The sequence below is a fragment of the Pristiophorus japonicus genome, chromosome 19, assembly GCF_044704955.1.
Source record: "Pristiophorus japonicus isolate sPriJap1 chromosome 19, sPriJap1.hap1, whole genome shotgun sequence".
Classification (NCBI taxonomy): Eukaryota; Metazoa; Chordata; class Chondrichthyes; family Pristiophoridae; genus Pristiophorus; species Pristiophorus japonicus.
The window spans coordinates 91,247,453-91,275,381 of NC_091995.1; the positions used below are offsets into that span (position 1 = coordinate 91,247,453).

At 48.8% G+C, this 27,929-nt stretch overlaps 2 protein-coding genes across 6 annotated transcripts in view; one reads left to right on the forward strand and one right to left on the reverse strand.

Moving 5' to 3' along the window:
* aldh16a1 (aldehyde dehydrogenase 16 family, member A1) overlaps positions 1-3,459 on the reverse strand; it is a 72,536-nt gene extending 69,077 nt beyond the window's left edge. Inside the window, exon 1 of the mRNA XM_070861786.1 lies at positions 3,305-3,459. Coding sequence (XP_070717887.1) covers positions 3,305-3,403 — 99 coding nt within the window. The 5' untranslated portion in view covers positions 3,404-3,459. The remainder of the gene's footprint in view (positions 1-3,304) is intronic.
* Positions 3,460-3,671: 212 nt separating this feature from the next.
* On the forward strand, positions 3,672-27,222 carry pih1d1 (PIH1 domain containing 1). Of its 5 annotated transcripts, none has more exons than XM_070861787.1 (11): positions 3,672-3,778; positions 4,886-5,045; positions 9,702-9,768; positions 11,790-11,975; positions 14,080-14,141; positions 16,589-16,670; positions 18,288-18,384; positions 20,123-20,173; positions 20,405-20,495; positions 24,252-24,395; positions 25,353-27,222. In XM_070861787.1, exons 2-11 carry the CDS (start codon positions 4,965-4,967, stop codon positions 25,386-25,388), a joined length of 897 nt encoding a protein of 298 aa, XP_070717888.1. In that variant the 5' UTR covers positions 3,672-3,778; positions 4,886-4,964; the 3' UTR covers positions 25,389-27,222. The 5 variants fall into 5 exon arrangements, with proteins under 5 accessions (XP_070717888.1, XP_070717892.1, XP_070717889.1 ...); XM_070861788.1 differs by lacking the exon at positions 3,672-3,778 and adding an exon at positions 3,809-3,830; XM_070861790.1 differs by lacking the exon at positions 3,672-3,778 and adding an exon at positions 4,109-4,130.
* Positions 27,223-27,929: the final 707 nt, after the last annotated feature.

Here is a 27,929-nt window from a genome sequence, read left to right on the forward strand (position 1 = left end):
CTGTTTTGGTGATGTTGACGGAGGGATAAATATTGGCCAAGCACCAGGAGAGCTCTTCTTCGAAATAGTGGCCGTGGGATCTTTTATGGCCACCTGAGAGAGCAGACGGGGCCTCGGTTTAACGTCTCATCTGAAAGACGGCACCTCCGACAGTGCAGCACTCCCTCAGCACTGCACTGGAGAGTGTCAGCCTAGATTTGTGTGTTCAAGTCCCTGGAGTGGGGCTTGAATAATAATAAACTTTTATGTATATAGCGCTTTTAACGTAATAAATCGTCCCAGCGTGCTTCAAAACAGTCTTGCAACACGTTAGATATTGACAAGGGATAAAAAGAGAGAAAAAGCAGGAGAAGGAAGTGTAAAAAGGGAAGACGACTCGGGTCTGAAGCGGCAGCCAAAATGCACACACAAATAGACACAGGCGAAAAAAATATAAAACCAAAATTCAAATTACATTGTAAATAATACAATTTGAGTCTACAATAGTAAAATCAGTCTAATTAATTATATTGGCACAGAAATTTCAGGGCTAATTAAACAAAATTAATATATACAATAATTATACATTGTTAAAAATTAGAATATCAACAATTGAAGCAAATTAAAATTGTTTTAGCTTTCTTTAAAATTCATTCCCTGTGCATTGATTCAATTAATATGGAATTGAACCCACAACCTTCTGACTAAGTAAGGAGTGCTACCCACTGACACCAAGCTCATGGTCTACAGAGCAGGAGTGATGCCTACCCTCCTTTATGGCTCAGAGACATGGACTATGTACAGCAGGCACCTCAAAACTTGGGGCTGGGAGTGCGGCTGAGAGATCGTGGGCCGGGGAGGCGGTGGATCGGGATCGCGGGATCAGGAGCGAGGAAGGACTTCAATTTGTTCATCTCGAAGCGGCCGGGAATGGTGCCGGACGAGAGTCCCGGTTAAGGGAGGTTCAACCTGTACTTTGTAAATCAATCAACAATCATAGGCAGTCCATCGAACGGGTATGACTTGCTTCCACACCAAAAGGGACGAGTTCACTGCTGTTTCAGTGGAGGACCTGATATTCCAGTCCTGAACTCCAGGGGTGGAAGATGCCTGTGCGTGGATTTTTTTTAACGTGTGGTGACCGTTGCACATCAGCCACCACACAGGAGTATACAATAATAAAATCAGTAGAATTATTTATAATTAAACAAAATTAATATATACACACACAATAATTAAGTTGAAAGTAGAAAATCAGCAATTAAACATAGAAAATAGGTGCAGGAGTAGGCCATTCGGCCCTTCGAGCCTGCACCACCATTCAATATGATCATGGTTGATCATACAACTTCAGTACCCCATTCCTGCTTTCTCTCCATACCCCTGGAAAACTTTAGCTGTAAGGGCCACATCTAACTCCCTTTTGAATATATCTAACGCACTAGCCTCAACAACTTTCTGTGGTAGAGAATTCCACAGGTTCACAATTCTCTGAGTGAAAAAATGTCTCCTCATCTCGGTCCTAAATGGCTTACCCCTTATCCTTAGACTGTGACCCCTGGTTCTGGACTTCCCCAACATCAGGAACATTCTTCCTGCATCTAACCTGTCCAATCCCGTCTGAATTTTATGTGTTTCTATGAGATCCCCTCTCATTCTTCTAAATTTCAGTGAATATAAGCCTAGTCGATCCAGTCTTTCTTCATGTGTCAGACCTGCCATCCCAGGAATCAGTCTGGTGAACCTTCGCTGCACTCCCTCATTAGAAAGAATGTCCTTCCTCAGATTAGGAGACCAAAACTGAACACAATATTCAAGGTGTGGCCTCACCAAGGCCCTGTACAACTGCAGCAGGACCTCCCTGCTCCTATATTCAAATCCTCTCGCTATGAAGGCCAACATGCCATTTGCCTTCTTCACCACCTGTTGTACCTGTATGCCAACTTTCAATGACTGATGCACCATGGCATCCAGGTCTCGTTGCACCTCCCCTTTTCCTAATCGGTCACCATTCAGATAACATTCTGCCTTCCTGTTTTTGCCACCAAAAATTGGATAACCTCACATTTATCTACATTATACTGCATCTGCCATGCATTTGCCCACTCACCTAACCTGCAGCCTCTTAGCATCTTCCTCACAACTCACACTGCCACCCAGCTTAGTGTCATTTGAAAACTTGGAGATATTACATTCAATTCCTTAGTCTAAATCATTAATGTGTATTGTAAGTAGTTGGGGTCCCAGCACTGAACCTTGCGGTACCCCACTAGTCACTGCCTGCCATTCTGAAAAGGACCCGTTGCACCACACAGGAGTATACAATAGTAAAACCAGTAGTATTAATTATAATTAAACACAATTAAATAATATATACTGTTATGTCTGTAATGTACTTATGAATGACTCCAAGAGGCAATGTGTTGTACTCAAACTGTAGTGACCTTGGTCCTTTATTCCAAACTCCAGAGTGAGGCACAAGCATGGTGGGCAGCCTTTTATACTGGGTCCTGGCACCAGGGCAGGAAACCCCCCGTCTCCGCCAGTTGCACCCTCTAGTGGTGCCAGCATAGTATATACACAGTGTAAATTTTATTGATAGTACATCAGGTAACAAGTCTCCATCCTATGTAACTATAGTGACTGCACAGTCCACGGCAAACAAGCCAAAGGTGGGCAGAGGAAGTGCATTCGGGAGGGCTGTGGGTTCAGTCCCACGTTAAGTGCTTCCACTCTTAGCATGAGTCCTTAGGTGGCTGAGCGCCGAGCATCGGCGCCGAGAGCATGCAGAAATCAAGCGCAGGCAGTGGAAGGAGCGTGCGGAAAACTAGTCCCACCCTCCCCTTCCCTCAACGACTGTCTGTCCCACGTGTGACAGAGTCTGTGGTTCTCGTATTGGACTGTTCAGCCACCTCAGGACTCATGCTAAGAGTGGAAGCAAGTCTTTCTCGATTCTGAGTGCCTGCCTATAATGATGATGTACAATAATTACGTTGTACACAATAATTACGTTGAAAGTAGAAAATCAGCAATTGAAGCCAATTCAATGTTTTTAGCTTTCTTTAAAATTCATTCCCTGTGCATTGATTCACTTAATGTGGGACTGAACCCACAGCCTTCTGACTTAGTGCTGCTCACTGAGCCCCAGGGGGTGCGATGCCCCCCGCTGCTCCCGGGACAGGGCCCCCCCCCGGGGCCTGCTGCTGCTCCCGGGACAGGGGGCCCCAGGCCGGGGGACAGGGGGCCCCAGGCCGGGGGACAAAGTTCTCCCCTCCCCCTCCGCGGCAACTATCCCCATAGCCCGGGCCCCCCTTCTGGCTCTTACCTGGGCCGTGCTGGGGGTCTCGGGGGCCGGCCCATAGCTCATGCTGCTGAAAATGTCACTGACACTCGGCTTGTCCGGGGCAGCGGCGCCGGCGGCCATCACACTCCCTCTCACACACACACACACACACACACACACACCGAGCCCGCAGTCCCGCTCTTCCGCCGGAAGCGGGTCAGGCGGCACTGCCGGCCGGGCCACAAACCCTTCCGCCGGCGAGAAGGTCGAGTCGGCCCACTCCTTGCGTTCCGCACCCTATACATTTCATACCCTCCCATTCCCGCAATGATCGCTCCCGCCACGCGGTAGAATTATGTTTCTTTTTTAAATCATATTGTCACAGGCCGGCCGCAGGGAGGGGGAAAAGGCGCGGGTGACAGCTTCGCGGGACTTTTTGTTCCCGGCCGGTGTTTGTCCCGGGGAGGGGTTTGCGGGACGGTGCGCATAGCAACGGGAAGGATAGAGAAGCAGCAGGTGGGTGTTCCATGGTCAGTGGGTGTTCCCTGCTTCCTCTGGGTGCTGCATGGTCAGTGGGTATCCCCTGCTCCCTTGGGTGTACTATGGTCAGTGGGTGCTGCCTGGTCCCTTGGGTGTTCCATAGTCAGTGGGTGCTCCCTGCTCCCTCTGGGTGCTGCATGGTCAGTGGGTGTCCCCTGCTCCCTTGGGTGCTGCATGGTCAGTGGGCATCCCCTGCTTCCTCTGGGTGCTGCATGGTCAGTGGGTATCCCCTGCTCCCTTGGGTGCTCTATGGTCAGTGGGTGCTCCCTGCTTCCTCTGGGTGCTGCATGGTCAGTGGGTGTTCCCTGCTTCCTCTGGGTGCTGCATGGTCAATGGGTATCCCCTGCTCCCTTGGGTGCTCTATGGTCAGTGGGTGCTCTCTGGGTGCTACATGGTCAGTGGGTGCTCCCTCTGTGTGCTGCATGGTCAGTGGGTGTCCCCTGCTCCCTTGGGTGTTCCATAGTCAGTGGGTGCTCCCTGCTCCCTCTGGGTGCTGCATGGTCAGTGGGTGTCCCCTGCTCCCTTGGGTGCTGCCTGGTCCTTGGGTGCTCCATGGTCAGTGGGTGCTCCATGGTCAGTGGGTGCTCCCTGCTCCCTTAGGTGCTGCATGGTCAGTTGGTGCTCCATGCTCCCCTAGGTGTTGCATGTTCAGTGGGTGCTCCCTGCTGAGTGGGGTGCTGCCTGCTCCTCTGGGTGCTGTATGTTTAGTGGGTGCTGGCTGCTCCCCCAGGTACTGCCTGTTCTAGAGGCATGTGCCTCAGCAATAGCAATTCGCCTCTTAATTGACCTCACGCTGTGCCTCTTTGCAACACTTTCCTGCAGGTTGGGGTTGAGCCGAGACTTTAAAGGAACAGAGCAGGATGAGCACAATAACACATGAGCAGTTAAACATCGCGCCAGACCCATTAGCAACACCAGCAGATCAGTTAGTTATAGTTGCACACTTCCCTCCCCAAAACCCCTGTTATTTATTTTATTGTGTAAAAAACTTAACAACTTAACTTCAAAAAGAAAAATAACTTTTGGTGAAAGGTGAACTACTGCATTTTCTAACCGTGTCCTGTTTGCGTGTTTGTTTGACAGCCCAATCGGCCTCGGCGCTCACTCCTTTGGCGACTATTGAGACACGTCCCCGGGCTTTTCGCACTCAACAAGTTGGACCATGACAACAACAACAGACGGAAGCCTCCTTTCGACTGAGGTGAACGAGGAGGATGCACTGTATGAGCAGCTGTTGCTGCAGGTAGGAACAATCACTGCCCCATCGCACCCAGCACGCTGTGTGGAATGCCAACTCTGGGACCCATATTAAATGGAGCCAAGCAGAAATGATGGGAATACCAAAGCCTGTCGGTAGGCTTTAAGAGCATAAGAAATAGGAGCAGGAGTCGGTCATACGGCCCCTCGAGCCTGCTCCGCCATTCAATAAGATCATGGCTGATCATCGACCTCAATTCCACTTTCCTGCCCGATCCCATGTCCCTTGATTCCCCTAGACCCCAAAAATCTATCTGTCCCAGCATTGAATGTATTCAGAGACTCAGCGTCCACAGCCCTCTGGGGAAGAGAAAGGCAAAGAAAAATTAAACGTGCTGTTTCCGGTATTTTTGTTTTGTTTCAAATTTCCACTTTTTTTCCTCAGTTCATTTCATAATACTTGTTAGAGGTGCCGTCTTTCTGATGAGACGTTAAACCGAGGCCCGGTCTGCTCTCTCAGATGGATGTAAAAGATCCCACGGCACTATTTCGAAGAAGAGCAGGGGAGTTATCGCCGGTGTCCTGGGGCCAATATTTATCCCTCAATCAACATAACTAAAGCAGATTATCACATTGCTGGTTGTGGGATTTTTCGAGGTTGGAATAGAAACCCTCTTTGGTCTCATCTGTTGCATCGAGTGTTGGAACTTACGCACTTTGACTGTGGCACATTGATTCTGGGTTAAGGTGAGTCAAAAAGTCAAGAGGCGTTTGTTAACCCCGCAGGGGGAGTCTTTTGAGTCAGTCGACCAGCTCATTTTTGATAGTGAAGCCGACTCTGTGGAGGAGGCGTTCTTCCTCTGGTTTCCCTTTCCAGAAGAAGGTGTAACTTCCACCTTGTTTCTTGAGCTGGCCCGCTGGGTCTCGCTTAGGGCAGCGACATATTTACTGAGGCGTACGAAAGCATGGGCCTTATGCTAAGCATCCGTAAGACAAAGGTCGTCCACCAGTCTGTCCCCGCTGCACAGCACTGCCCCCCAGTCATCAAGATCCACGGCACGGCACGGCCCCGGACAACGTGGACCATTTCCCATACCTCGGAAGCCTCCTATCAACAAGAGCAGACATTGACGACAAGATTCAACACCACCCCCAGTGTGCCAGTGCAGCCTTCGGCTGCCCGAGGAAAAAAGTGTTCGAAGACCAGGCCCTCCAAACTGCCACCAAGCTCATGGTCTACAGTGCTGTGGTGATTCCCGCCCTCCTATATGGCTCAGACGTGGACCATGTACAGTAGACACCTCAAGTCGCTGGAGAAATACCACCAACAATGCCTCCGCAAGATCCTACAAATCCCCTGGGAGGACAGACGCACCAACATTAGCGTCCTTGACCAGGCCAACATCCCCAGCATTGAAGCACTGACCACACTCGATCAGCTCCGCTGGGCTGGCCACGTCGTTCGCATGCCAGACATGAGACTCCCAAAGCAAGCGCTCTATTCGGAACTCCTTCACGGCAAACGAGCCAAAGGTGGGCAGAGGAAACGTTACAGGGACACCCTGAAAGCCTCCCTGAAAAAGTGCAACATCCCCACTGACACCTTGGAGTCCCTGGCCAAGACCGCCCTAAGTGGAGGAAGTGCATCCGGGAGGATGCCGAGCACCTCGAGTATCATCGCCGAGAGCATGCAGAAAACAAGCGCAGGCAGCGGAAAGAGCGTGTGGCAAACCTGTCCCACCCTCCCTTTCCCTCAACGACTATCTGTGCCACCTGTGACAGGGACTGTGGTTCTCGTATTGGACTGTTCAGCCACCTAAGGACTCATATTTTTAAGAGTAGAAAGCAAGTCTTCCTCGTTTCCGAGGGACTGCCTATGATGATGATGTTTGTGGGAGCTTGCTGTGCGCAAATTGGCTGCTGCGTTTCCTACATTACAACAGCGACTACAGTTCAAAAACGACTTCATTGGCTGTAAAGTGCTTTGCGACATCCTGAGGTCATGAAAGGCGCTATATAAATGCAAGTTCTTTCTTGCTAAAAATGGATCATTCATCCAATTAGCTGTTTGATCATCAAGCTCTCAGGTCGTCAGACGACCATCTCCGTGAGGAAAAAAGTGCAGGCTTTAATACTCGGATAGCTGTGTTCCCAAGGAACCTCCTTCAAATGCTCCAGGATAATTCATACAAGTTGCATCCTTACATTTCTTTACTCTCTTCCAATGCATTTACTGTGTTTTTTTTAAGGCCTATTTTAAGGTTTTCACTTATCCCACGGTATTATTCTACAATAATAACTCGCCAGTAAGAAAAACGAGAAAGCATAGAACCCTGCCAAGTAATGTTATCCTTAAATCCGGTTTAGGCTTAATGGTTCTCTATAAACTGTAGGGTGGGCAGAAATTGGCCAGTCTTGTGCACGTTTTTTCGGCGATATTTCGCTTTTTTTGCTGGTAAAAGGTACTTGCCTAAATTGGTCAAAGTTAACGAATGGCGGTTTTGAAATATCACCGAAAAGCAGATTGACCACGTGCAACGCCCCCCCCAAAAAACGCACCGCTTAAAATTGGCCGTTCGGAGAACCCGCACTCGGGGTGAAAAACAAACGCTTGCGTTGAAACCCCAGAAACAGCGGTAGGTATACAAAAAAGGCAAGTTGAAGTTTTTATTTTGAAATGCTTTTTCAGCGATTCATTAGTTAAGTGTATAGTGAATGTTTTCTGATTTTTTTTTAAGTTTTGCCATTTTCTTTCCCCTCCCAGGGCCTGTATTTTTAGCGGTAATCGGCCTCGGGCTAAAGTTGTCGAGGACCACGTTTCCATTGTGAATCCTCGTGCAACGCCGATTATTCCCGTCGGCTGCACTTTTTTTGCCAATTTTTTCCCCCTTAAAAAATGGCGACGTTTTTAGTGGTATTTTTGCCGTTAAAAACCCGATATCACCAAAAACTGAATTTCTAGCCCCAGATGTTTTAAAAAGAACAAGCAGATGTAAAATAGAGGTACTTCACAATATGTATCTATATCTACAACTCTTAAATTTAAAAAAAAGTATACATTACTTTCTGACATAGGATTTAGTTATTTTTTGTAAACCAATAAAAGATGAATGTGGAGATTTATATCTGTAGCATCTTTACACTCAAAGCGCTTTACAGCCAATCGAGTACTTTTGAAGTGCAGTCACTGTGGTAATGTAGGAAAGGCAGCAGCCAATTTGCGCACAGCAAGCAGCGATCGGGTAATGACCAGGTGATCTTGCAGGCTGGGACCCCGCCGGCTTGGCGTGATCCTAGCCTGCAAGACCATCAGCATGCGGGGGCCATTAGAGGGAACAACGTGCGATGGCATGCCATTGCAGGGAGCATTGCATGCTGCTGCAGGAGGGCTACAGCTCTGACGTCACCCAAATCCAGGCCGCTGATTGGAGCGTGGGCAGCTACAGCTGGAGTGGTGAGGTCAGGGCGAAGGAGCAGCAAGAGTTCGTAGAGGGATGTGATCACGGCCCAGGAGAGGCGTGAGTTCGGGGCCCAGCCCACACTGTGCGATATGTGCGCGCACTAGGTCCGTGCAGCAGAGCTGGTCTCCAGTCGTCCTGGTTAACCCTTGCCACTGGACCAAGACCTAGCTCTGTCAAGCCCGTGTGGGGGCTGGTGTGCAACGGTCACCACACGTTAAAAAAATCCACGCACTGACATCTTCCACCCTTCAACATGTAGTTTGGGTCCTTGAATATTGGGTCTTTCATTGAAACACCTGTGAACTCATCCCTTTTTGACATGGAAGCAAGTCATCCTCGCTTCGAGGGACCGCCTATGATGGTCCTGCTCTTCTTCGAAATAGCGCCCGCAGAATCTTTTACGTCTACTTGACGACCGGTATTCACTGCCAAGATTCGCAATGTGCACGGCCACTTGTACGAGGTACTGCAAGTGGAACTATAGAGTGCCTTCGGAAGAAGAGATTTTGCACACGAGAAGGAGCTCCAAGCAAGGAAAAGGGCGTTTTAAGCCTTGTTGATCGTATTTTATGCAGACTTAAACACTGACCTACTTGTCTGACATCTGTACTGATGCCTTCCGCACTTATTTAATTACTGTGTACAGTTCTGGTCTCCTTACCTAAGGAAGGATATACTTGCCATAGAGGGAATGCAACAAAGATTTACCAGACTGATTCCTGGGATTGGGGGGATTGTCCTATGAGGAGAGATTGAGTAGACTAGGCCGATATTCCATGGAGTTTAGAATAATGAGAGGTGATCCAATTGAAACATGCACAATTCTTACAGGGCTTGACAGGGTAGATGCAGGGAGGATGTTTCCCCCAGGCTGGGGAGTCTAGAACCAGGGGTCACAGTCTCAGGATAAGGGGTCGGCCATTTAGGACCGAGATGAGGAGAAACGTCTTCACTCAGGGCTGTGGAGGCTCAGTCATTGGGTATATTCAGGACAGAGATCGATAGATTTTTGGGCGCTAAGGGAATCAAGAGATTATGGGGATAGTGCAGGAAGGTGCAGTTGAGATAGAAGATCAGCCATGATCTCATTGAATGGTGGAGCAGGCTCGAGGGGCCGAATGGCCGACTCCTGCTCCTAATTCTTATGTTCTAAAGATAGCTCGAGGTTTATATATTTGAGCCACTGCAGTTTTTAATTATTCTGCACAAGCATTTTTCACTGGTTTTCTCTTCCACCTTAGGCTGCGAAGGAAATGCAAAGCCAAGTTCCAACAACGCAGGAATCCAAGCAGATCAGACCACAACCAGGTAAAAAGAAAGAAAGACTTGCATTTCTATAGCGCCTTTCACGACCACCGGACGGCTCAAAGTGCTTTACAGCCAATGAAGTACTTTTGGAGTGTCGTCACTGTTGTAATGTGGGAAACGCGGCAGACCAATTTTTGCACAGCAAGCTCCCACAAACAGCAATGTGATAATCACCAGATAATCTATTTTAGTGATGTCGCTTCAAGGATAAATATTGGCCCCAGGACACCGGGGATAACTCCCCTGCTCTTCTTCGAAATAGTGCCACGGGATCTTTTACATGAGGGTTACATGGATCCTCGGTTTAACGTCTCATCCGAAAGACGGCACCTCCGACAGTGCAGCGCTCCCTCAGTACTGCACTGGGAGTGTCAGCCTAGATTTACATGCTCAAGTCCCTGGAGTGGGACTTGAACCCACAACCTTCCGACTCAGGTATCCATCCCACCCCACACTGCGGAGGGTCCCACAGAAGCGACAAGTGCATGTGTCTAACCCTTTCCTTCGCTTTCTATTTGTTGGTCCAGTTACCCTCCTTCTCCGAAGGAATTGGCTAATCCATGACCTGAAATCTGGGTTGCAAATTCTTTTTTAATCTGAGAAGTGTGGGTAAAATCTTAACAAATGAAACAATGCATCAAGATACAACAAAACGTTAATCTGTCTGAATGAGAACAGGAGAAGGGAAAATAACTAAGATTCCAGACAATCTTTGCACAGTGACTCCAATTAACTTGCAAGTTACACTGGGCTTCTGGTACACAGAAGTTAAAGGAGTATAGTTATTTTAAAAAGAAAGGAAGACTTGCATTTATACAGAGCCTTTCATGACCTCAGGATGTCCCAGAGCGATTTACAGTCAATGAAGCAATCGTTGAATTAATCAAAGAGTGTAGGAAACGCGGCGGCCAATTTGCATACAGCAAGTCCCCACAGGCAGCAACGTGCCAATAACCAGATAATCTGTTTTCTAGTGAGATTGGTCAATGAACGAATACTGGACAGGACGTCGGGGATAATTCCCCTGCTCTTCTTCGAAATAGTATCACAGGATCTTTTACGTCCACCTGAGGGGGCAGACGGGGCCTCGGTTTAACGTCTCATCCGAAAGACGGCACCTCCGACAGTGCGGCGCTCCCTCAGCACTGCACTGGGGCTGTCGGCCTAGATTGTTGTGCTCAAGCCTCTAGAGTGGGACTTGAACCAGTGATCACCTGACTCCGAGGCGAGGGTGCTACCCACGAGCCACAGGTGACTCGAGAGGTTACCCACTGGTGCTTTGTCCAAGGGGGTATTTGACATGTATGAGCCAATGCTGTATGCACTGGAAGATTATTTTGCCATGGGCATTGCAGCCAAGGCCTATTCTGACCTCTTTCAACATCTGCGCATGTGCACTTGACAGTGGACATCAATGACTAATGGAAGGGGGAGTCCCTGGTTTATGAGAGTCGCACCCTCATGTCTTGACTCAGAAGGTCATGAGTTTAAGTCCCACTCTAGGGACTTGAGCTCAAAATCAGGGCTGACACTTCCAGTCTCAGGATAAGGGGTCGGCCACTTAGGACTGAAACGAGGAGAAATGTCTTCACTCAGAGGGTGGTGAATCTTTGGAATTCTCTACCATGGAGGGCTGTGATTGCTCAGGCGTTGCGTATATTCAAAACGGAGATCGATAGATTTTTGGATATTAAGGGACTCGAGGGTTATGGGGATAGTGCAGGAAGATGGAGTTGAGGTAGAAGTTCAGCCATGATCTTATTGATTGGCAGAGCAGGCTCGAGGGACCGAATGGCCTACTGCTCTTATGTTCTTATGTTCAAAAGCTTAGTCAAAGAGGTAGGTTTGAAGGAGGCGATGTTTAAGGATGGAATTCCAGAGCCTGGGGCCTAGGCAGCTGAAGGCATGGCCGCCAATGGCAGAGCGAAGGAAATCGAGGCAAAATGTAGGTTACTGTTTTTGAAGGCTCCTTGTACTGACGACCCTAAATCAATTGGCGAAAATGTCACCCTTTTCCGCAGGCTTCTGTGTGAAGACAAAGATGAGCGGCATCGAGAAGGTCTTTGTCAACATTTGCCGATCCGATCAGATCCCGCCTCCGCCGGACCTCTCCGAGGAAGGCTTGGTGACCCTGCTGGAATCGGAAGACCCAACCGGATACCGGATTCCCATGAGCCTCGGCGAACCGCACGCCGAAGTTGACAACAGTATGTGTTTGTGTAACGAGGGGGTGGGGGGGGGAGGAGGAGGTTAATTAAAAAGAAAGACTTGCATGTATATAGCGCCTAAATTGAGGGATAAATATTGTCCAGGACACCGGGGGTAACTCCCCTGCTCTTCGAAATAGTGCCGCGGGATCTTTTACGTCCACTTGAGAGAGCAGACGTGGCCTCGGTTTAACTTTGCATCCGAAAGACGGCACCTCCGGCAGTGCGGCACTCCCTCAGCACTGCACTGGGAGTGTCAGTCTAGATACATATGCTCAAGTCTCTGCAGTGGGATTTGAACCCTCAACCTCTGACTCAGAGGTGAGAGCGCTACCCACTGAGCCACAGCTGACACTGCCATTAAGCTCTTTGGGGGGGGAACGGGGAATGGAGGGGGAGTTAATGGTGGGCCGGGTGAGGTAAACGTCCAGTGTGGCAGTCAACTGTCCAGAAGGGGAAAGCCCCAGGGTCGTTTAGGAACAGGAGGAGGCCATTCAGCCCCTCGAGCCTGTTCCGTCTTTCAATGAGATCAATGGCTGATCTGCAACCTAACTCCTTTGGCCTTTAGTCTTTAATACCTTTGGTTAACAGAAAGCTATCAATCTCACATTTAAAATTAATAATTGATCTAGAATCAATTGCCATTTGTGGAAGCGAGTTCCAAACTTCTACCACCCTTTGTGGGTAGAAATGTTTCCTAACATCACTAATGAAAGGCCTGGCTCTAATGTTTAAACTCTGCCCCCAAGTCTTAGACGCTCCACCCAGCGGGAATAGTCTCTCTCTATCCACCCTATCTGTTCCCCTTAATATCCTGAAAACTTCGATCAGATCACCCCTTAATCTTCAAAATTCCAGGGACTACAACCCTAATTTGTGTAATCTCTCCCTCGTAACTTAACCTTTGAAGCTCGGGTCGCATTCTGGTAAACCTACGCTGCACTCCCTCCAAGGCCAATATATCCTCCCTAAGGTGTGGTACCCAGAACTGCTCACAGTGCTCCAGGTGTGGTCTAACCAGGGCTCTGTACAGCTGCAGCATAACTTCTACCCCCTTGTGTTCTCGTCCTCTAGATATAAGGCCATTCGGCCCTTCGAGCCTGCACCGCCATTCAATGAGTTCATGGCTGAACATGCAACTTCAGTACCCCATTCCTGCTTTCTCGCCATACCCCTTGATCCCCCTAGTAGTAAGGACTACATCTAACTCCTTTTTGAATATATTTCATTAGCCTTTTTGATTATTTGCTATACCTGCTTCCTGGGGTCTTAAAAGAAGTGGCTGCAGAGATAGTGGATGCATTGGTTGTAATCTACCAAAAGTCCCTGGAAGCAGAGAAGGTTCATGAGGTTGATTGTGAGATGAAGGAGTTGTCTTATGAAGAAAGGTTGGGCCTATATTCATTGGAGCTTTAGAAGAATGAGAGGTGATCTTATTGAAACGTATAAAATTCTCTGAGAGGGCTCGACAGGATAGATGTGGAGAGGATGTTTCGCCTCGTGGGGGAATCTAGAACTAGGGGGCATCGTTTCAGAATCTGGGAAATGAGGAGGAATTTCTTCTCTCGAAGGATCATGAGTCTTTGGAATTCTCTACCCCAAAGAGCTGTGGAGGCTGGGTCATTGAATATATTTAAGGTGGAGATAGACAGATTTTTGAGTGATAAGGGAGTCGAGGGTTATGGGGAGCGGACAGTGGAGCTGAGTCCAAGATCAGATCAACCATGATCTCATTGAATTGCGGAGCAGGCTCGAGGGGCCGTATGGCCGACTCCTGCTCCTATTTCTTGTGTTCTTATGACATTTTAATGGTCTATGTACCAGGATCCCCGAGTCTCTTTGGACCTCCACTGTTTTTAGCCATTTCTGGTTTGTGCCGAGTTAGGTCTAAATGACAAGTGTGGACTGGATTGGACTAGGGTTGCGACACCCCTCTGCCTCGCAGTGGAGACCCATGATCTGAGCTCATAATCGTAAGCCCTCTTGGGCAAAGTGCCAGGGGGCAGGCATTGCTGTGGGACAGTGCGCCAGCGTAACCGGAGGGAGAAGAGAAAACTGGAAGGAGAACAAAATGTTGCATTGAAATGTTTTTTTTTTCCCCCAGGTGGTAATGGATGCACTGCGTATGACATAGTCATCAATTCCAAATTTTACAACAAAATTCAGGTAAGGCCCGACGATGCATGTTGCTGGGATCTCGTGTGATTGCTCACAGTGTAACTGGTGGGTGTGTTGGGTATGAGAATCAACGAATGATACAGCACAGAAAGAGGCCATTCAGCCCACCGTGGCTGTGCCAGCTCATTGGTAGAGCTATGCAACTAGTCCCGCTCCCCTGCTCTTTCCCCATCGCCCAGCAAATTTTTCCCTTATCCAATTCCCTTTTGAAAGTTACTGTTGAATCTGCTTCCACCGCGCTTCCAGATCACAACAACTCGCTGCGGAAAATAAATTCTCCTCCTCTCCCCCTCTGGTTCTTTTGCCGATTTGTCTTCAATCTGTGTCCTCTGGTTACTGACCCTCCTGCCATTGGAAACAGTATCTCCTTATTTACTCTATCAAAACCCTTCATGGTTTTGAGCATTTTTTAAATCTCCCCTTAACCTTCTCTGCTCTAAGGAGAACAACCTTAGTTTCCCTAGTCTCTGCATATTACTGAAGTCCCTCATCTCCGTGTAGTGGTTATAAAGACTTGCATTTATTTAGCGCCTTTCCCGACCACCAGATGTCTCGAAGCACTTTACAGCCAATGAAGTACTTTTTGGAGTGTAGTCACTGTTGTAATGTGGGAAATGCGGCAGCCAATTTGCGCACAGCAAGCTCCCACAAACAGCAATGTGATAATGACCAAGTAATCTGTTTTTCTGTGATGTTGATTGAGGGATAAATATTGGCCAGGTCACCGGGGCTAACTCCCCTGCTCTTCTTCAAAACAATTCCATGGCATCTTGTACTTCCACCTGAGAGAGCAGACGGGACCTCGGTTTAACGTCTCATCTGAAAGACGGCACCCTCCAACAGTAAGGCGCTCCCCTCAGCACTGGAGCGACAACCTAGATTTTTTTTGTGCTCAAGTCCCTGGAGTAGGGCTTGAACCCACAACCTTCTGACTCCGAGACGAGGGTGCTACCCACTGAGCCACGGCTGACATTGAGCCAGTAACCCAGTGGTCCAGAGTTCATGGCGATAATTGAATTTGTTGCATATGGTCATTGTGGACTGGAATGGCACCAGAAAAATAGCTACGAAGCTGCCAGATTGTCACGAAAACCCAACTGGTTCACCATTGTCCTTTAGGGTAGGGAACCTGCCCAGTCTGGCCTACACATGACTCCAGTCGTACACTGTGTCTGCTGACATTTAAAACTGTTATGCATGAAAACCTGTAATTACCATGTCTAGCCACCAGAGGGCTTATCCCCTGGAGTCCCAAGGGATCCCACAATCCGTTGGGAGCACCTGCATATAAGGAGGCCTCACAGGCTGGAGAGCCACTCTGAGATCTGTAATAAAGGACTATGGTCACACTTACTTTGAGCTTGCAGTATCTAGTCTGACTCTTTATCCAAGATATAACAAAAACCCTCTGAACTGGCCCAGCATGACCATCTCGGGGTTACTCGGGATGGGCAGAAAATGTGGCTTTGCGTTGCCTACATTCTGATAAATAAAAATATTCGTGAAGGGGGTTAATGAGACGCAGTGAACAATAACAGCAGTTTGCTTTTATACAGCACCTTTTTAATGTAGTAAAATGTCTCAAGGCGGGTCATAGGAGCACTTATCAAAACAAAATTGGACACTGAGCCACATAAAAGGACATTAGGACAGAAGAGCCAAAGCTTGGGTCAAAGAGGTAGGATTTAAGGAGGGGCTTAAAGGAGGAAAGGGAGTTTGAGAGGCGGAGAGGTTTAGGGAGGGAATTCCAGAGTTTCAGGCCCAGGCAGCTGAAGGCATGGCCGCCAATGGTGGAACAATTAAAATCGCGGATGCGCAAGAGGCCAGAATTGGAAAGCGCCGTTATCTCGGGCGGTGGGGGGGGGGGGGGGGGAAGGGGGAGGGTTGTAGGACTGGAGGAGATTACAGAGATAGGGAGGGGCGAGGCCCATGGAGGGATCTGAAAACAAGGATGAGAATTTTGAAATCGAGGTGTTGCTCAACCGGGAGTCAATGTAGGTCAGCGAGCACAGGGGGTGATGGGTGAGCGGGACTCGGTGCGATTTAGGGCACAGGGCAGCGAGCACAGGGGGTGATGGGTGAGCGGGACTCGGTGCGAGTTAGGACACGGGGCAGCGAGCACAGGGGGTGATGGGCGAGTGGGACTCGGTGCGAGTTAGGACACGGGGCAGCGAGCACAATGGGTGATGGGTGAGCGGGACGCGGTGCGAGTTAGGACACGGGGCAGTGAGCACGGGGTGATGGGTGAGCGGGACGCGGTGCGAGTTAGGGCATGGGGCAACGAACACAGAGGGTGATGGGTGAGCGGGACTTGGTGCGAGTTAGGACACGGGGCAGCCGAGTTTTGGATGTTTGTTGTGAAAAGCATTATACAAATGCAAGTCTTTAATGTAGGAAAAGGAATTTATTGTCAATTTGTTTCTCCTTTGACACAGAAAAACAAACTCTTCATGGAATTCTTTATGACGATCGGCTTTGAAGGGCTGGAAAACAAATATAACTTGGAACTCTCCCGAGGTAGGTACCTAGGGTATTTTTTTTTAGCTTGCCTATTAGTATTTCATTAATATCCCACGCCTTTTTAACCTTGGAGCAGAACCTTCACATGCTGTGCCACATTTGATGGTAGCCAGATTCAATACTTGGGCAGAGCGAGGTGCTTTCTAGACGACTGGCACATAATTCAATCAATATTTATTTCTCATTCCCCAAGACCAGTCTAGGTTGTTGCAATTTGGTGGTGGGTGAAAGAGAGAAATGGTTGCATGCTGCTATTTTCAACCTATCTCTGTAATCTCCTCCAGCCCTACAACCCACCCCGAGATCTCTGTGCTCCTCCAATTCTGGCCTCTTGTGCCTCCTCGATTTTAATCACTCCACCATTGGCGGCCGTGCCTTCAGCAGCCTGGGCCCCAAGCTCTGGAATTCCCTCCCTAAATCTCTCTTTCCTCCTTTAAGACGCTCCTTAAAACCTACCTCTTTGAACCTCACCTGCCCTAATATCTCCTAATGTGGCTTGGTGTCAAATTTTGTTTTATAACACTTCTGTAAAGCACCTTGGGACATTTTACTGAGTTAAAGGTACGATATAAATACAAGTTGTTATGTCTATAATGTACTTAAGAATGACTCCACGAGGCAATGTGTTGTACTCAAACTGTAGTGACCTTGGTCCTTTATTCCAAACTCCAGAGTGCTGTACAAGCATGGTGGGCAGCCTTTTATACAGAGTCCTGCCACCAGGACAGGAAACCTCCGGTCTCCACCAGTTGCACACTCTAGTGGTGCCAGCATGTATATACACAGTGTCCATCTTATACAATCTCCATCTTATACAATCTCACAGTGACTATACATAGAGTATATCCACAGTCAGCATATACAATTGTTGTTCCCTCATTTTAGCTTGCTAAATTACAGCAGTACCCATCGTACCCACTTTGGGATCTTTCTAATCCTGAGATCCTCCTAATGTCTCTGGACGGGTAAGTGAGGTACATCATTGGAGTTGAGAGAATCAGCAGCAACAACAACAACAACTTGTGTTTTTATAGTGCCTTTAACGTAGTAAAACATCGCAAGACGCTTCGCAGGAGTGTTAAAAGAAAAAGATTTGACACTGAGCTAGTTAAGAAGAAATTACGACAGATGACCAAAAGCTTGGTCAAAGAGGTCGGTTTTAAGGAGCGACTTGAAGGAGGAAAGAGAGGTGGAGAGGTTTAGGCAGGGAGTTCCAGAGTTTGGGGCCCAGGCAACAGAAGGCATGGCCACCGATGGTTGAGGAATGCTCAAGGGAGCAGAATTTGAGGCGTGCAGATATCTCGGAGGGGCAGGGGCATGAAGCCGTGGAGGGATTTTAAATGAGGATGAGAATTTCGCACTCCATATTGGTGAACATATCACTATTTTTGGTGTGGAGACGCTTAAACATGGTGCTGGGCTAATCAAAGGTAAAATAAGATAAGGAGGACCAATGGGCTCAAGCTGAAGCTAGATGTTTAAGGCCGTGCCTAACCTGATCACCACCAGATTGTAGAGACTGTCATTGTCTGTCTCTGAACCCAGATTCCAGAGGTGAAAGGTCAGTATTCCCACTGAATCGCTGAGATTGTTAACAATTTGGTTCCTTCCCAGAATGGCGAATGCTGAAAAACCGGAAGTTTCTGGGATGCATAGCAGAACAGAATATCAGAACAAAATCGAGACCTGTTATCCAGGAACTTGACTCCAGGTAAAACGGTAGAAGAAAGAGCTCACATTTATATAGCGTTTTGCACAACCTCGGAATGTATTTGATTCCTTGCACAATGTCCGCTGTGGCTCAGTGAGCAGCAGCCTCGCCTCTGAGTCAAAAGGTTGTGGGTTCAAGTGCCACTCCAGGGATTTGAGCACATAAATCTAAGCTGACACTCCAGTGTAGTGCTGAGGGAGTGCCGCACTGTCGGAGGGGCAGAACTGAGGGAGCACCGCACTGTCGGAAGGGCACTACTGAGGGAGCACCGCACTGTCGGAGGGGCAGTACTGAGGGAGCGCCGCACTGTCGGAGGGGCAGTACAGAGGGAGCGCCGCACTGTCGGAGGGGCAGTACTGAGGGAGTGCCGCACTGTCGAAGGGGCAGTACTGAGGGAGTGCCACACTGTCGGAGGGGCAGAACTGAGGGAGTGCTGCACTGTCGGAGGGGCAGTACTGAGGGAGCACTGCACTGTCGGAGGGGCAGAACTGAGGGAGCGCCGCACTGTCGGAGGGGCAGTACTGAGGGAGCGGCGCACTGTCGGAGGGGCAGTACTGAGGGAGCGCTGCACTGTCGGAGGGGCAGAACTGAGGGAGCGCCGCACTGTCGGAGGGGCAGTACTGAGTGAGTGCCGCACTGTCGAAGGGGCAGTACTGAGGGAGCGGCGCACTATCGGGGGGGCAGTACTGAGAGAGCGCTGCACTGTCGGAGGTGCCGTCTTTCGGATGAGACGTTAAACCGAGGCCCCGCCTGCCCCCTCAAGTGGACATAAAAGATCCCACGGCACTATTTCGAAGAAAAGCAGGGGTTATCCCCGGTGTCCTGAGGCCAATATTTATCCCTCAATCGACATAACAAAAACAGATTACCTGGGTCATGATCACATTGCTGTGTGTGGGAGTTTGCTGTGCGCAAATTGGCTGCCGCGTTTCCCATATTACAACAGTGACTACACTCCAAAAATTGGCTGTAAAGCGCTTTGGGACGTCCAATGGTCGTGAAAGGCGCTATATAAATGCAAGTCTTTCTTGATCGCATGGTGTTATAAAGAGCCCGATAGTGCCAAAATCATACTGCATAGAAGGAGACCATTCGGCCCATCGTGCCTGTGTCGGCTCTTTGAGAGAGCTATCCCATCAGTCCCACTCCCCTGCTCTTTACCCCCTTGCCCAGCAGTGCACACGATAAAATAATCTCAGCCATCGGTGGGGTTCCGATGGGAGCATTGTTACTGTTGCACCGTGGGCGGGCTGCTGCAGCTCTTTGCATAATCTACATTTTTCGAGGGGCCATACGGCCTACCCCATTCTGATGTCCTTCATGTCACAGGCGGTTTTCTGACCCGACAGTTTCCACTGGTTTGAACCTTTACTTACACGGGACTGCAGCGGTTCACGAAGGCGGCTCGCCACCACCTTCTCGAGGGCAATTAGGGACGGGCAATAAATGCCGGCCTTGCCAGCCACGTCCACATCCCATGAATGAATACCAAAAAAAAGGCCTAGTTTTGGGCTCTCAAGCCGGGGGGGGGGAAACAACCTCTGGGCATCCACCCTGTCAATCCCACTCAGAATCTTGTGTCTTTTAATGAGATCGGCTCTCTTTCTTGCAAACTCCAGAGAGTACAGGCCCAATCTACTCGATCTCTTCTTGTAGGACAACCCTCTCCTCCCAGGGATCAATCTCGTGAACCCCGACATGATCACTAAACCCGTGCCGTCCTATTTTATCTTGACAGCACTCCGGCCTCTGCAAGCTGCAGCAACCCTCTCATATCAGAAGTGGAAAGGTAAGATTTACTTCGTCTTGACTTCCGAGTGGGAGTGGTGATTGCTTACCAGGTAAGTGATGATAACTAATGGAGCACTGAGCGATCGAGACACTGACTGCAGGCGGCACCGTCCACATTCACGCCTGGCCGATGGGTTTATTGTTGCGAAAGGGACAAGTTGAACTGCAGGCGAGGAATGGACGCTGTTTGTTGCAGGATGTTGACGTTTTTCGTCCTCTGTTCCGGCAGCACCTGTGTGGAGCCTGAATACACGATTGCGGCTGAGCCTGCAGACGGGCACCCCAGCTTCCTGGTCGCGGAGATTTCCTTACCCAAAGCGGTTAGTATTAAATTCCCAGACTGCTGCATTACAGAGAGGGATTCTCTGCCCCTGCAGGGCCACGATTAAGATTTGAGAATAAAGCGATTTAAAAAAAAAAGACAGACTTGCATTTATATAGCGCCTTTCACGACCACTGGGCGCTTTACAGCCAGTGAAATACATTTGGAGTGTAGTCGTTGTTGTAATGTGGGAAAAGCGGCAGCCAATTTGCGCACAGCAAGCTCCCTCAAACAGCAATGTGATAATGACCCAGATAATCTGTTTTTTTTTTTGTCATGTTGATTGAGGGATAAATATTGGCCCCAGGACACCGGGGATAATTCCTCCTGCTCTTCTTCGAAATAGTGCCGTGGGATCTTTTCGGTCCACCTGAGGGAGCTGCCTGGGCCTCGGATTAACGTCCCATCGGTAAACCGGCATCTCTGACAGTGCGGCGCTCCCTCAGCACTGCTGAGTGTCAGCCTAGATTTGTGTGCTCAAGTTCCTGGAGTGGGACTTGAACCCACAGCCTAATAAAATATGCAAACCAATTTGTACCAAGCTTTACCGCTGCTTGACTGCACAAAAGCCCATCCAGCACAGAAGTGCTGTTGCCTCGCAAAGACATTTGCAGGTGATTATAAATGTGTGGTCACTTGTCTTTGTCAAAGCACTCTCATCTCTGGGTCAGAAAGCTGTCGGCTCCAGCTCCAATCCCAGGGTTCGAATCAATCTAAACTCGCTCTACATTACTGTACTGAGGGAGAGCTGCCTTGTCAGAGAACAAAAGAACCAGGAGCAGGAGTAGGCCATATGGCCCCTCGAGCCTGCGCCGCCATTCAGGGAGATCTGATCTTCGACCTCCCATTTTTCCGCCCAATCCCCATATCCCCTGATTTCTTTGGATTCCAAATATCCAGTGATCTCAGCCTTGAATATACTCAACGACTCAGCATCCACAGCCCTCTGGTGCAGAGAATTCCAAACATAGAAACATAGAAAATAGGTGCAGGAGTTGGCCATTCGCCCTTCGAGCCTGCACCGCCATTCAATAAGATCATGGCTGATCATCCACCTCCGTACCCCTTTCCTGCTTTCTCTCCATACCCCTTGATCCCTTTAGCCGTAAGGGCCATATCTAACTCCCTCTTGAATATATCCAATGAACTGGCATCAACAACTCTGCAGTAGAGATTCGCAACCCTCTGAGTGAAGAAATTCTCCCCATCTCAGTCCTAAATGGTCGATTCTTTATCCTGAGACAGTGCCCCCTAGCTCTAGACTCTCCAGCCCGGGGAAAACAGCCTCTCGGCATCTACCCTGTTAAGCCCTCTCGGAATCTTGTATCTTTCAATGTGGTCAACTCTCATTCATTCTTCTAAACTCCAGAGAGCAATGACCCAACCTACTCAATCTCTCCTTATAGGACAACATTCCAGGAATCAATCTAGTGGACCTTTGGTGCACCGCTTCTAAGGCAAGAATATCCTTCCTTAGGTAAGGCGTCACAGTACTCCAGGTGTGGTCTCACAAAAGCCCTATACAAAGCTCGATCAGCTCCGATGGACAGGCCACATTGTCCGCATGCCCGCTGCTAGACTCCCGAAGCAAGCACTCTACTTCGAGCTCCATCACGGCAAGCGAATCCCAGGGGAGGCAGAGAAAACACTTCAAAGACACCCTCAAAGCCTCTGGAAAAAATGCAACATCCCCACCGACTCTTGGGAATCCCTGGCCCAAGTGGAGGCAAAGCATTTGAGAAGGCGGCGAACACCTCGAGTCTCTCTGTCGGGAGCACGCGGTAGCCAAGCACAGACAGTGGAAGGAGCGCACAGCAACCCAAGCACCCCCACCCACCCGTCCCTCCAACCACCGTCTGCCCCACCTATGACAGAGACTGTAGGTCCCGCGTGGGAATCATTAGTCACCTTAGAACTCATATTAGTGTGGAAGCAAGTCATCCTCAACTCCGGGGGACTGCCTAAGAAGAAGATACAATTGCAGCATGACTTCCTTACTCTTATACTGTAATCTCCGTGCGGTTGGAGATGCCATGGTTCGGATGAAACCTTAGCCTCCATTCGCATCGGGTTTCCAACTCCTATTTGTGATTCCATTACCCCTGCTCATGGGGGTGGATGTGAATGTCTTGTGAGGACAGGATTGGCTTGTCTCTGATGGCCCTTCGCTGTCAGACACTTGCTGATTCTTGCAGTTTAGTCTCACACATGAATAACATCCTCCGAGACACTGGAGAGTAACTGATGCCCATGGAACCATAGTCCGGTCAGAGTCGGAAGCCTTCAGCAGAGGAAGAGAACATGAAAACAATAATTCCAATCCAATACCGCCACTGCATATGTCCTTCGAGCAGAGAAGGCTAAGCGGAGAGTTGACAGAGGTGTTTAAAACCCTGAAGGGTTTAGATAGAGTAAATAAGGAGGAGCCATTTCCACTGGCTGAAGGGTCGCTGACCAGATGGCACAGATTTGAAGTGATTGGCAAAAGAACCAGAAGCGACATGAGGAAAACCTTTTAGCAACGAGTGGTTAGGATTTGAGATGCACTGCCTTGTATGGTGGTGGAAACACATTCAATAGCAAGGGGATTTGAGTACAGGGGCAGGGAGGTGTTGCTACAGTTGTACAGGGCATTGGTGAGGCCACACCTGGAGTATTGTGTACAGTTTTGGTCTCCTAACCTGAGGAAGGACATTCTTGCTATTGAGGGAGTGCAGCGAAGGTTCACCAGACTGATTCCCAGGATGGCGGGACTGACCTATCAAGAAAGACTGGATCAACTGGGCTTGTATTCACTGGAGTTCAGAAGAATGAGAGGGGACCTCATAGAAACATATAAAATTCTGACGGGGTTAGACAGGTTAGATGCAGGAAGAATGTTCCCAATGTTGGGGAAGTCCAGAACCAGGGGTCACAGTCTAAGGATAAGGGGTAAGCCATTTAGGACCGAGATGCGGAGGAACTTCTTCACCCAGAGAGTGGTGAACCTGTGGAATTCTCTACCACAGAAAGTTGTTGAGGCCAATTCACTAAATATATTCAAAAAGGAGTTAGATGAGGTCCTTACTACTAGGGGGATCAAGGGGTATGGCGAGAAAGCAGGAATGGGGTACTGAAGTTGAATGTTCAGCCATGAACTCATTGAATGGCAGTGCAGGCTAGAAGGGCCGAATGGCCTACTCCTGCACCTATTTTCTATGTTTCTATGTTTCTAATAACAACAACTTGTATTTATATAGTGCCTTTAACGTAGTGAAACGTCCCAAGGCGCTTCAGAGGAGTATTATGCGATTAAAAATTTGACACCGAGCCGCATAAGTAGAAATTAGTGCAGGTGACCAAAAGCTTGGTGAAAGAGGTAGGTTTTAAGGAGCGTCTTGATGGAGGAAAGAAAGGCGGAGAGGTTTAGGGAGGGAGTTCCAGAGCTTGGGGCCCAGGCAACAGAAGGCATGGCCACCGATGGTTGAGCGATTTATAATCAGGGATGCTCAGGAGGGCAGAATTAGAGGAGCGCAGACATCTCGGGAGGTTGTGGGGCTGGAGGAGATTACAGAGATAGGGAGGGGTCTTCAAAGTAGCCTTCAAAAGGGAATTGGATAAATACTTAAAGGAGAAAAAATTGCAGGGCTATGGGGAAAAAGCGGGGCACTGGGATCAACTGGATCGCTCTTCGAAAGAGCCGGCGTGGACTCGATGGGCCGAATGGCCTCCTTATGTGCTGCGCTATTCTCTGAGTTCTCTCTCTGTGCCGCAGGATTCAGCAGGATTATTACTGCTTGACCTCGGAGAAGACCGGATCGTGTTGTGGGCGCGGCCAGACCTTTATCATCTAGATATTTACATCCCGTACAACATCGTTCCGGAGGAAAGCGGCTCACAGTTCAACAGGAACACCAGGGTAAGGAGAAGGCCATCTTTCGGGCTGATCACCAGTCACCCTGACGGTCAAGTGACCTGTGAAGGACACCAGGCCGTTGGACTTTAGAACTGCTGGCAAAATGTACCTTTTTTTTTTCAACTGTACAGATACAGGAGCAAACACTGACACAAACAAGTATTGGGTAGGAGGGAATCGTTTTCTTTTACCTGATTTCTGCTGTACATGTACAGGTGCTGGCACAGAGATACGCACACATGCCATATAGTACCAGACAGGAGTGAATTGTTCCTCTTTATAACATGAGAATTAGGAACAGGAGTCGGCCATTCGGCCCCTCGAGCCTGCTCCGCCATTCAATGAGATCATGGCTGATCTTGTACCTCAACTCCACTTTCCTGCACTATCCCCATATCCCTCGATTCCCTTAACATCCAAAAATCTATCGATTTCTGTCTTGAATATACTCAACAACTGAGCCTCCACAGCCCTCTGGAGTAGAGAATTCCAAAGATTCACCACTCTCTGAGTGAAGAAGTTTTTCCTCATCGCAGTCCTAAATGGCCGACCCCTTATTCTGAGACTGTGACCCCTGGTTCTAGACTCCCCAGCCAGGGGGAAACATCCTCCCTGCATCTACCCTGTCAAGCCCTGTAAGAATTTTGTATGTTTCAAAATGAGATCATCTCTCATTCTTCTAAACTCTAGAGAAAATAAGCCTAGTCTACTCGATCTCTCCTGATAGGACAACCGCCCCTCCCCATCCCATTGTACTGTACATGTATAAGGGTAAATGTGTCCGACAGGAGTGAACAGTACGGTGCACCTTTAGCCGGTGTGCACTGAGGCAGGGCGAAAGAAGGTTTTGGATAAAGACAGAATTATGAGGGGAAAACTCGGCATCGGAAGGGAAGTGAGTACATTCGCCTAAAAAGACAAAATGTGGAATTCTTCAGCTTCTCTCCTGTTTTCTGGCAGGTTCTGACCATCACGATGCCTGTGCAGCCGGCGTAAGAGCCAGGGCGTTTGCGGGACCAGCAGTACTCACGAAGACCGGGGTAGCGAGGACTCGTAATCTCTCCCAGTGTGCACACTGTCGGCGCTGCACATTTACCGTCTCGCATCCCGTCCCGATGACATGGCGCACGTGTTCGATTTGCTTTTCCAACGTCACACTCTGGGAGAGTATGTTTTTCAAAATAATGTCAATTCAGTTCAGAGCCGAAGTCCATTGGCGTTGGCTTTGTGTTCCCCCATGGCCGCTGACTACCCTCGACTATCTTGCCCAAGTTACCGCTCTTCATGCATCCAAGCATGAAGGTAAAAGCTGTAGTGGAGGGGGGGTGGGGCATCACAGTCACACTCAGTGCTGTCCACCTCCAACATTCGCGTATTCTTTGCATCAACAGTCACTGGAGAATCATAGACGCTCACAGCACAGGAGGAGGACATTCGGACCATCTTCCCTATGCCGGCTCTTTGAGAGAGCTTGTCGTGCTCAGTCCCACACCCTACCCCTCCCTTTTTGAACCCGGTCAGTCGCTCATCCTCAGGTACCCGTCAAACTCCCCTTCAAAATGATGTATGGATTCAGCTTCCACCATCTTTACAGGTGGGGCGTTCCAGATCCCGACAACTGAGGGGAAAAAATTCCTCCTCAGAACCGCCCCCCCAGCTCTTTCGCCATTGATTTTAAATCTATGACGTCTAGTTATTGGCCCACTGATTCGGAGTGGGGGTGCTGGATGGTTACTGCAAACGCACAGCAGGCTGACCAGCATTTGATGGAAGAAGAAGGGTTCAGGAAGTGCCCTTCATCAGAGCTCCAGATTTTGAATGAAGGGTCACCTCCAAAACGTGACCTTTACAGACGCGGATTGACCCGCTTGTGTGTGTCTAACATTTTGCGGGTTTTATTTTAAATTTATAGCGCTCACGTTTTTTTTTCAGGTTTATTTCTCTGCTTGGACATAACATTTCAGGGCCTGTTCTGCAATCTGGTCCGGTCCAGTGCAACCAATCCCTCTAATGGAAGTGTGAAATATTAAGCGAGTCTGACAAGGTCTTGGTGAGCGGTGACAAGTTCTTGATTCGGCCCGTCCTTCAACCAGGCTTTCCTTCAGCACCACACTTTTTTTTGAAAACGGGGAACATGAGGGGATACACCTTTTTACACTGTTGCCATCACACTAGACTGAAGTCAATTGAATTATAGGAATCACGATGGTTAATTTTGAACCAGTGACCCCACCCCCGCAAAAAAAAACAATGCTCACAACGGCTCGTGTAGCTCTGGCGATGAAGTCACAACTCTCGGTTAAAATGCTTTTTTTTTAAACCGAAATCGAGAGCCCCCACCCCCAACCACCCTGGTTGCAGAGTTAAAAGGGAACGTGACATTGTAAGAATTGTAAAAAATCTAAATGTTCATTTAAAGAGGCGAAGATTTTTTTTAAAGGCGACGTGAGGGGGAATGGTACGCCTGTTTATACTGTTGCCATCACTGTTAGACTGAAGTCAGTTGAAGGAATGCATTTAGGGTTAGGGTTAATCCTAATCCTAATCCTAACCCTAACCCTAAATGCAGTTGATTTCTAGGAATCACGGCGGTTGATTTTGAACCAATGTCCCCTGCAAGTGCCAAATGTAACTTGAACGTATTGAGCACAACCCGAGTCGGAACTGAGGTCTGTGTCACTTGTCAGGGCTGTCGACACGAGAGCTGTTGGGAGAAATGTCTGATCAGAAACACTGAGGCAGCTCACAATCCCCTTTCAAACAAGTGGCTCACACCTGAATAAATGCTACAATTCACATAATTCATGAATTAAAGTACAACTGAACAAGATTTTTCTTTTATCCGCTTCTTAATTCCTCGTTTTGGGAAGTCCGGCGACAAAGAAACAAAACAAAAGCCCGAACTGCGTATGCGCAACTACTTCCGGTTCGTTGTCAGCAGTCACGCCCTTCATGTTTAAAAAAAACTTTTATCGAAACCGTGCAGTGTGTAAGCTTGGGATCGTTGTCAGTTCAATGGGCGCCTGTTTCAACCGATGCATCTTGCATCAATTCTTCTGCACTTTAAGAGCTGGTCACAGTTTGCGGTTGGAATTCCTTCGGTTGCCAGGGTCTCGCGTTGGTCATTTGAATAGGGTTGGTGGGAGGAGGAGGAGCAGGAATTGACATACTTGCTCGCGGACTGCAACACAGAAGGACAAATCGGAAAATGAAAGCGGGTGAAGCAACATTCCTCGCAGTTATCCATACCTCGCACTTCCCCCAATGTGTAGTTTTCAGTGAGGCATTCATTGAGTCATTAACAGCGCCACTGGCCAAAGCAGTTCTGGCGCCTGAGAATCCCAAGGCAGCAGCATCAGCTGATTTGTCAGGTTTATGAGGAGAGATTGGGCCTTTACTCTGGCGTTTAGAAGAATGGGAGGTGATCTCATTGGGGAACGTCTAAGATTGAGGGGGGGAAATGTCAGGATAGATGCTGAGAGGCTGTTTTCCCCCTGGCTGGAGAGTCGAGAACTTGGGGTCTCAGGATAAGGGGTC